This window comes from Scyliorhinus torazame, chromosome 1 (assembly GCF_047496885.1).
Source record: "Scyliorhinus torazame isolate Kashiwa2021f chromosome 1, sScyTor2.1, whole genome shotgun sequence".
Classification (NCBI taxonomy): Eukaryota; Metazoa; Chordata; class Chondrichthyes; order Carcharhiniformes; family Scyliorhinidae; genus Scyliorhinus; species Scyliorhinus torazame.
The window spans coordinates 146991854-147002139 of record NC_092707.1 but is presented as its reverse complement, the minus strand read 5'-3'; the positions used below and the strand labels follow the sequence as shown (position 1 = coordinate 147002139).

General features: G+C 54.4%; 1 protein-coding gene across 2 annotated transcripts in view; it reads right to left on the bottom strand.

Moving 5' to 3' along the window:
- Positions 1 to 9624: 9624 nt before the first annotated feature.
- The window catches only part of LOC140429751 (V-type proton ATPase subunit d 2-like), a 62276-nt gene continuing 61614 nt past the window's right edge, over positions 9625 to 10286 (bottom strand). For both annotated transcript variants that reach the window (XM_072517123.1, XM_072517131.1), the window contains exon 8: positions 9625 to 9875. In XM_072517123.1, the coding sequence (XP_072373224.1) occupies positions 9714 to 9875 (162 nt within the window). In that variant the 3' untranslated portion in view covers positions 9625 to 9713. The remainder of the gene's footprint in view (positions 9876 to 10286) is intronic.

Sequence of the window (10286 nt, the reverse complement as noted above, 5' to 3'; positions counted from 1 at the left end):
TCTTGCTACACTAGGGACCTCCAGCAAGCGGAGCTCCCCACTGTACAAAATGGGGCTATGTGCAGCCTCAGTTACCCGTTCCCCATTCACACCCCTTACACAACGCGAGTTACGTTGAATAGCCATATGTATCTTGGCACTGCGAGCGCCGGGAAACACACGGCTAAACGTGCTCGCTATGTACTATTGGGCGGCGAACATAGCCATGGTTAGGAAGTGGGTAGTGGGGGAAGGGTCGGTATGGGAGAGGATGGAGGCAGCCTCTTGCAAAGACTCGAGTTTGGGGGCATTGATGACGGCGTCTTTACCGTTCACGCCGGCCAGGTACTCCGCAAACCCAGTAGTGGTGGTGGCCCTGAGGGTGTGGGGACAGTGGGCAGCAGCACCTGAGGCTGGAGGGGGCCTCGGTTTGGGCACCGATCTGAAGGAATCATAGGTTTGCTCTGGGGGGGCTAGACGGGGGGGTATCAGGGGTGACAACGGGTGGGGATTGAGCGGTTTGGGGATCAATTCCTGGGGGGCAGCTTCTCGAGCTTGGAATGGTGGGTGGAGGAATTTGAGTTGCCCGCCAAGAATGGGTTTCTGTATTTACAGGCGAGGGATTTTGTCAGGAAGCAGGCACCGTCCTTTCCACATCTGCCGCCCCAGGAGCTACAGGACAAGGTGGTGTCAAAGACAGGGGTAGGTGAGAGTAAAGTGTTGGAAATATAGAAGGAGTTGATGGATTGGGAGGGTGCCCCGATAGGCATAGTGAAGGGCAAGTGGGAGGAAGAGTTGGGGAGGGAGGTGGAGGCTGGGGTGTGGGAGGAGGCTTTAAGGAGGGTGAACGCATCCTCGTTGTGTGCCAGGCTTAGCTTTATTCAGTTTAGGGTGGTCGACAGGGCACATTTGGCTGTGGCATGGATGAGCAAGTATTTTAAAGGGGTGGAGGATAGGTGTGGGCGGTGCGCGGGTGGGCCCGTGAATCATACCCACAGGTTTTGGGCCTGTCCGAAGCTTGGGGGAGTCTGGCAGGGGTTTGCCGACATTATGTCAGAAGTTTTGAAAGTGAGGGTGGTCCCGAGTCCAGAAGTGGCGATTTTTGGACTGTCAGAAGCCCCAGGGCGGAATTCTCTCCCCCCACGCTGGGTGGGAGAATCGCCCGGGCACCGCGCGAGTCCCGCCACGCCGCCCCGATGCCCGCACGTGATTCCCCCCCCCCCCAAACCGGCGTGGCGAGAATCACAGCTGGCCGCTGGGAGAATCGCCGCTTGCCGTTGGTAATGGGCGAGCGGCGATTCTCCGGCCCGGATGGGCCGAGCGGCCTGCCCAACACGACAGGTTCCCGCCGGCGCCATCCACACCTGGTCGCTGCCGGCGGGAACAGCGCGGGAACGCTGGGGGGGCGGCCTGTAGGGGGGGGGAGGGGGGGTTCCTGCACCGGGGGGGGGCTTCAAAAGGGGTCTGGCCCGCGATCGGTGCCTACCGATCGGCGGGCCAGCCTCTCTGAAGGAGGACTTCCTTTCCTCCGCCGCCCTGCAAGATCTATCCGACATCTTCTTGCGGGGCGGCCGCGGGGAGGACAGCAACCGCGCATGCGCGGGTGACGTCATTTATGCGGTGCCCGGCGCGTCATTTACGCGGTGCCGCTTTTAAGCGGCGCCAAGGCCCGGCACGCGTAAATGACGCGGCGCCGTTCCTAGCCCCCCGGGTGTGGCAGAATAGGGAGCTGGGAGCGGCCTCCGACGCCGGAATGAAACACTCCGGTTTTCACTCTTGCGTCGGGACTTAGCCTCCCGATTGGAGAATTGCGCCCCCAGAGTCCAGGGGGGCGAGAGAGGCCGATATTTTGGCCTTTGCCCCCCTTTTTGTTTAATAAATTTACAGTACCCAATTCATTTTTTTCCAATTAAGGGGCAATTTAGCGTGACCAATCCACCTAACCTGCACATCTTTGGGTTGTGGGGATGAAACCTACGCAGACATGGGGAGAATGTGCAAACTCCACATGGACAGTGACCCAGGGCCGGGATTCGAACCCGGGTCCTCAGCGCCGCAGTCCCAGTGCTATCCACTGCGCCACATGCCGCCCAGGCCTTTGCCTCCCTGGTAGCCCGGAGACGAATTTTATTGGAATGGCGGGATTCGGTGCCGCCAAAAATGGGGGTTTGGGTAGAGTTCCTCAGGCTGGAGAAGATAAAGTTTGTCTTGAGAGGGTCTGTGGAGGGTTTTGCCCGGAGATGGCAGCTGTTCATTGACAACAGTTAAGGGTCGGGATTCTCCGAGCCTCCGTGCCGAAATCGCGCTCGGCGGGGGGGGGGCGGAGAATGGGGCGTCAGACCTGCGATCGGGTCCGATGCCTTCCCGCGATTCTCCGCGGACCGGAGAATTACCGCCAGTCGCGTGAGCGCAGACAACGCGGCGCCGGCCGGGGGCCATTGAAAGAGGTATTAGGTATTTTAGTTGTTTAGTTATTTTGATTATTTGCAGCCCTGTTTGCTGGCTTTGTTTTATGGTTGTGTTTAACAAAAAACACGCTCGCAATGGGACTTTGTTCCTTTTTTAGGCGAATGGCCCAGTGTGACTGGTGCAGTGTGAAAATCAAAATACACAATATAATTGGACCGTGTGACAATCTCCTATACATCTTATGTGTGAAAATTGTCCAACAAGAGAGCAGTGGAGGCTGGGTCATTGAATACATTCGAAGCAGATTTCGGCTTTTTGATCTAGGAAGGAGTCAGGAATTATGGGGGTAGACAGAACAATGGACTGAAGTCTGCAATTAGAATAGCCATGATGTTATGAAATGGTAGAGGAGGCTCGAGGGGCCTCTTACGCTTGTACCCATTTCTTATGTTACATTTGACAGAACTTAAAAAGCCTGTTAGTTAAGAATGGTATTGCTTTAATGGACTATTTTGTACACAAGGAATAGTTCTCATTTCTGATTGGACACCTGAGGCAGAGTGCATCCACCCCGATGCTGCTTGCCTTCCACACTAAATCATGATGAAACAAGGTCATTTGGCAGAAATCAGACAGAAAGCAATGAGGGAGGTATTACTGGGATCACAGTAACTCCCGCCCAGGGGCTGAGCTAGTGATTAGTCTGCTAACCAGGGGATTGTTTCCTCAGGACAGATTACTGAGATCAACAAAAATTGTCATTTGTTGATCTCAGTAATCAGTCCTGAGAAAACGGGCGGGATTCTCCACTCCCGCGCCGAAGTGGCCGCGCCGTCGTGAACGTCGTCGAGGTTCACGACGGTGCGAAACGGCCCCGGTCCCGACCGATTCAGGCCCTGACAATGGGCCAGGATCGGGGCCGCGTCATCGACACGCGCCAGGCCTTGTCGCCCATGTAAAGGCGACGCCGCATAGATGACGCGGCCGGCGCCACATAACGGGCGCCATCCGCGCATGCGTGGTTGCCGTCCTCTCTAAGTCAGCCCTGCAAGAAGATGGCGGACGGATCTTGCGGGGCCGTGGAAGGAAGGAGGTCCTCCTTCAGAGAGGACGGCCCGACGATCGGTGGGCACCGATCGCGGGCCACCCCACATTTGAGGTACCCCCCCGGTGCAGGATCCCCCCTCGCCCCCCCGCAGGCCGCCCCCCCAGCGTTCACGCACCGTTGACATCCGCAGCGACCAGGTGTGGATGGCGGCGGGGGGAACCCGCCGTTTTGGCCTGGCCACTCAGCCCATCCGGGCCTGAGAATAGCGGGGGTGCCGGAGAATCGCCATTTTGGGTGTCTCCGGCGATTCTCCGGCCTGCGAAACTTGACCGGGCCGTTCCCGCCGCTTGGGAGAACTGCGGGAGGGCGTCGGACCGGCGTCCCGGGAAATTTTGGCGGCCCAGGCGATTCTCCCAACCGGCGCGGGAGTGGAGAATCTCGCCCATCAATCCCCTGGTTAGCAGACTAATCACTAGCTCAGCCCCTGGGCGGGAGTTACTGTGATTGATTACTTAGGGCATGATACATGAAGAGCAAAGAGCAGGTTACTTGAAGCTGGATGGGTGAGGTGGTTACTCAGAATAAATTGGTGTAGACTTCCGGGTGCAGCGATGACCAGCTGAGTCGCACGTTTCGGCAGCTCCCTGTGAAACGGACTTTTGGGCTCTTGATAGGAGCCCCAACGGCAATTTTAACGGCTGAAAACACCGTGCGGTAAACCAGAAGGGTGTTCCCCCTGGACACGGATGGAAAAAGGAGAGGAAAGTGGCCGGATTGCAGCGGATCCTTTGGAACAACGGCAAGGAAGGCAAGCAGAAACCAAGATGGCGTCGGAAGGTGGCAGTTTCATATGGGGCCCTGAACAACAAGAGTTTTTGAAACGCTGCGTGGAGGAGATAAAAAAGGAAATGAAGAAAGAGTTGTTGGCCCCGATATTACAGGCGATTGAAGGGCTGAAAGAGGAACAAAAGACCCAGGAGCAGGAGCTTCGGGTCGTGAAGGCGAAAGCAGCTGAGAATGAAAACGATATACAGGGCCTGGTGGTGAAGTCGGAGATACAGGAGGCACACCAGAAACGATCTGTGGAGAGGTTGGAGGCACTGGAAAATAACGCAAGGAGGAACAACTTGAGGATTCTTGGCCTTCCTGAAGGTGTGGAGGGGGCGGACGTCGGGGCATATGTGAGCACGATGCTGCACTCGTTAATGGGAGTGGAGGCCCCGACGGGTCCGTTGGAGGTGGAGGGAGCATACCGAGTTATGGTGCGAGGACCGAGAGCAGGAGAAGCTCCCAGAGCCATAGTGGTGAGATTTCTCCGTTTTAAGGATAGAGAAATGGTCCTTAGATGGGCGAAGAAAACTCGGTGTAGTAAATGGGAGAACGCGGTGATCCGCGTCTATCAAGATTGGAGTGCGGAGGTGGCGAGAAGGAGGGCGAGCTTTAATCGGGCCAAAGCGGTACTTCACAAAAAAAAGATAAAGTTTGGAATGCTGCAACCGGCAAGACTGTGGGTCACATATCAAGGGAGGCACCACTACTTTGAGACGGCGGATGAAGCGTGGACTTTTATTGTAGAAGAAAAATTGGAATGATTGGACTACGAAAATGAACGTTTGGACAAAGTGGTGGGACGAGTGGGGGGGGGGGCGAAGAGGGATTGTATTGTATGATTAATCCTGCGGTATGGTAACTTTTCTTTCTCCCACAGGTGGTGATGGGGGGAGGTGGGGAGGGAGAGGAGATGGGGCGTTGGCCATGGGAGGCGGGGCCGAGGGAGAGGCGCGGGCTTGGTTCCCGCGCTATGATAATTATGGCGGGAATAGAGAAGCAGGAAGGAGGGGGCACCGCACGGGGCGAGCCGTGATCACGGGGGGAAGCCGAGGTCAGCCAGAGTTTGCTGACTTCTGGGAGCAACATGGGGGGAGTAATTACGCTAGCGGGGGGTCTAGCGGGGGGGGGGGGGAGGGGGGAATTACTGGGTTGCTGCTGCTGGGGAAAGGGGGGAGTGGGTGCGGGAAAGGATGGGCGGGGGGGCACCGTCTGGGAGAAATACAGCCGCGTGGGAACTGGGCGAGAAGCTGGAAAAAGATGATGGCTAACCGGCAAGGGGGGGGGGGGGGGGGGGGAAGCCCCCCAACTCGGCTGATCACGTGGAACGTGAGGGGGCTTAACGGGCCGATAAAGAGGGCACGAGTACTCGCACACCTTAAGAAACTTAAAGCAGATGTGGTCATGTTACAGGAAACGCACCTGAAACTGATAGATCAGGTTAGGTTGCGCAAAGGATGGGTAGGGCAGGTGTTCCATTCGGGGCTGGATGCGAAAAACAGGGGGGTGGCTATATTAGTGGGGAAGCGGGTAATGTTCGAGGCAAAGACTATAGTGGCGGATAACGGGGGCAGATACGTGATGGTGAGTGGCAAATTACAGGGAGAGATGGTGGTGTTGGTAAACGTGTATGCCCCGAATTGGGACGATGCCAATTTTATGAGGCGAATGCTAGGACGCATCCCAGACCTAGAGACCGGAAAGCTGATAATGGGGGGAGACTTTAACACGGTGTTGGAACCAAGGCTGGATAGGTCGAAGTCCAGGACTGGTAGGAGGCCGGCAGCAGCCAAGGTGCTTAAGGATTTTATGGAGCAGATGGGAGGGGTGGACCCGTGGAGATTCAGTAGACCTAGGAGTAAGGAGTTCTCGTTTTTCTCCTATGTCCATAAAGTCTATTCACGCATAGACTTTTTTGTGTTGGGTAGGGCATTGATCCCGAGGGTGAGGGGAACGGAATATACGGCTATAGCCATTTCGGATCATGCCCCACACTGGGTAGACTTGGAGATAGGGGAGGAAACAAGAGGGCGTCCACCCTGGAGAATGGATATGGGACTAATGGCGGATGAGGGGGTGTGCTTAAGGGTGAGGGGATGCATTGAAAAGTACTTGGAACTCAATGACAATGGGGAGGTTCAGGTGGGAGTGGTCTGGGAGGCGTTGAAAGCGGTGGTTAGGGGGGAGCTGATATCAATAAGGACACATAAAGGGAAGCAGGAGAGTAAGGAACGGGAGCGGTTGTTGCAAGAACTTTTGAGGGTGGACAGACAGTATGCGGAAGCACCGGAGGAGGGACTGTATAGGGAAAGGCAAAGGCTGCATGTGGAATTTGACTTGCTGACCACAGGCACTGCAGAGGCACAATGGAGGAAGGCGCAGGGTGTACAGTATGAATATGGAGAGAAGGCGAGCAGATTGCTGGCACACCAATTGAGGAAAAGGGGAGCAGCGAGGGAAATAGGGGGGGTGAGAGACGAAGATGGAGAGACGGAGCGGGGAGCGGAGAGAGTGAATGAAGTGTTCAAGACATTTTATAAAAAATTGTATGAAGCTCAACCCCCGGATGGGAGGGAGAGAATGATGGAGTTTTTGGATCGGCTGGAAATTCCCAAGGTGGAAGAGCAGGAAAGGATGGGATTGGGAGCACAGATCACGGTAGAAGAAGTGGTGAAAGGAATTAGGAACATGCAGACGGGAAAGGCCCCGGGACCGGACGGATTCCCAGTTGAATTTTACAGAAAATATTTGGACTTGCTCGCCCCGCTACTGACGAGGACCTTCAACGAGGCAAAGGAAAGGGGACAACTGCCCCCGACTATGTCAGAAGCAACGATATCGCTTCTTTTAAAGAAGGAAAAGGATCCGCTACAATGCGGGTCCTACAGACCAATCTCCCTCCTCAATGTAGATGCCAAGGTCTTGGCCAAGGTAATGGCAATGAGAATAGAGGAATGTGTCCCGGGGGTGGTTCATGAAGACCAAACTGGGTTTGTGAAGGGGAGACAGCTGAACACGAACATACGGAGGTTGTTAGGCGTAATGATGATGGCCCCACCAGAGGGTGAAACGGAGATAGTAGTGGCGATGGATGCCGAGAAAGCATTTGATAGAGTGGAGTGGGATTATCTGTGGGAGGTGTTGAGGAGATTTGGGTTCGGAGAGGGGTATGTTAGATGGGTGCAGCTGTTGTATAGGGCCCCAGTGGCGAGTGTGGTCACGAATGGACGGGGATCGGCATATTTTCGGCTCCACAGAGGGACAAGGCAGGGATGTCCTCTGTCCCCATTACTGTTTGCACTGGCGATTGAGCCCCTGGCGATAGCGCTGAGAGGTTCCAAGGGATGGAGGGGAATACTTAGGGGAGGAGAAGAACACCGGGTATCTTTATATGCGGATGATCTGCTACTATATGTGGCGGATCCAGCGGAGGGGATGCCAGAAATAATGCGGATACTTGGGGAGTTTGGGGATTTTTCAGGGTATAAATTGAACATGGGAAAGAGTGAGCTGTTTGTGGTGCATCCAGGGGAGCAGAGTAGAGAAATAGAAGACCTACCGTTGAGGAAGGTAACAAGAGACTTTCGTTACCTGGGGATCCAGATAGCTAAGAATTGGGGCACATTGCACAGGCTAAATTTGACGCGGTTGGTGGAACAGATGGAGGAAGATTTCAAGAGATGGGACATGGTAGCATTGTCAATGGCAGGGAGGGTGCAGGCAGTTAAGATGGTGGTCCTCCCGAGATTCCTTTTTGTGTTTCAGTGTCTCCCGGTGGTGATCACGAAGGCTTTTTTCAAAAGGATAGAAAAGAGTATTATGGGTTTTGTTTGGGCCGGGAAGACTCCGAGAGTGAGGAAGGGATTCTTACAGCGTAGTAGGGATAGGGGGGGGCTGGCACTACCGAGCCTAAGTGAGTATTATTGGGCCGCTAATATTTCAATGGTGAGTAAGTGGATGGGAGAGGAGGAAGGAGCGGCGTGGAAGAGATTAGAGAGGGCGTCCTGTAGGGGGACCAGCCTGCAGGCTATGGTGACAGCCCCATTGCCGTTCTCACCAAGGAACTATACCACGAGTCCGGTGGTGGTAGCTACACTGAAGATTTGGGGACAGTGGAGACGACATAGGGGAAAGACCGGAGCACTGGGGGGGTCCCCGATAAGAAACAACCATAGGTTTGCCCCGGGGGGAATGGATGGGGGATATGGAATGTGGCAAAGAGCAGGTATAACGCAATTGAAAGATCTATTTGTGGATGGGAAGTTTGCGAGTCTGGGAGCGCTGACCGAGAAATATGGGTTGCCCCAAGGGAATGCATTCAGGTACATGCAATTGAGGGCTTTTGCGAGGCAGCAGGTGAGGGAATTCCCGCAGCTCCCGACACAAGAGGTGCAGGACAGAGTCATCTCAAAGAAATGGGTGGGGGACGGTAAGGTGTCGGATATATATAGGGAATTGAGAGACGAAGGGGAGACTATGATGGACGAACTAAAAGGGAAATGGGAAGAAGAGCTAGGGGAGGAGATTGAGGAGGGGATGTGGGCAGATGCCCTAAACAGGGTAAACTCGTCGTCCTCGTGCGCCAGGCTAAGCCTGATTCAGTTTAAGGTATTACACAGGGCACATATGACTGGAACACGGCTCAGTAAATTTTTTGGGGTGGAGGATAGGTGTGCGAGGTGCTCGAGAAGCCCAGCGAATCATACCCATATGTTTTGGTCATGCCCGGCACTACAGGGGTTTTGGATGGGGGTGACAAAGGTGCTTTCGAAAGTAGTAGGAGTCCGGGTCGAACCAAGCTGGGGGTTGGCTATATTTGGGGTTGCACAAGAGCCGGGAGTGCAGGAGGCGAAAGAGGCCGATGTTTTGGCCTTTGCGTCCCTAGTAGCCCGGCGCAGAATATTGCTAATGTGGAAAGAAGCCAAGCCCCCGGGGGTGGAGACCTGGATAAATGATATGGCGGGGTTCATAAAGTTAGAGCGGATTAAGTTCGTCCTAAGGGGGTCGGCTCAAGGGTTTACAAGGCGGTGGCAACCGTTCGTCGAATATCTTGCGGAAAGATAGATAGGGGAGAACAAAGAAGGCAGCAGCAGCAGCCCAGAACTTGGGGTGTGGGGGGTGGGGGGGGGGGGGGGGGTGGCCTGAGACAAGGCAGTTGCCAATTAGGGCTAGTTTTTATTTTTGTTATTTAATATTTATTTATTTGTTGTTGTTTTCTTTTGTTCTTGTTTAAATAAAAAAGGTCATTATTATCTGTATTGTTATAATGTTGTGTAAAGGATGCACAATGTACTGTGTTGGTTGACCAAAAATTTTCAATAAAATATTATTTAAAAAAAAAAAAAAAAAAAAAAAGAATAAATTGGTGTAAGCTGTCTACTGAGGATCAGTTACTGGGCCAAGTTACAGTAGTTGGTCACTAGTTAATAAGGCTTTAGGTGACTTGTGGTTAGAATATGGGGATGTAGTTGTCGATGCGAGTGCGGTGCCTCTGGGCTATACATTCTGCGATCCAGACGATATTCCGACATTCCTGCTCCTTCAGCTTCATATAAGCGTGAAACACCCCAAAGTGAAACTGGTTATCAAACGCCAGCACATTGAGCTTCACCTGGGAAGGAAGAGAATGAGCGTTACAGTCAGATAAAGGAGTACGAGGCCATAATCTTGAGGAGTTCTTGGGCGAAATTCTCCGGTATCGGCGCGATGTCCGCCGATTGGTGCCCAAAATGGCGCAAATCAGTCGGGCATCGCGCCGCCCCAAAGGTGCGGAATGCTCCGCAGCTTGGGGGGCCGAGTCCCAACCTTAAGGGGCTCGGCCGGACGAATTTCCGTCCCGCCAGCTGGCGGAAAAGGCCTTTGGTGCCCCGCCAGCTGGCGCGGAAATTACATCTCCGGGCGGCGCATGTGCGGGAGCGTTAGCGGCCGCTGACGGCATTCCCATGCATGCGCAGTGGAGGGAGTCTCTTCCGCCTCCGCCATGGCGGGTTTCCACTGGCGGGTGAAAGCAGAACTAGGGGGC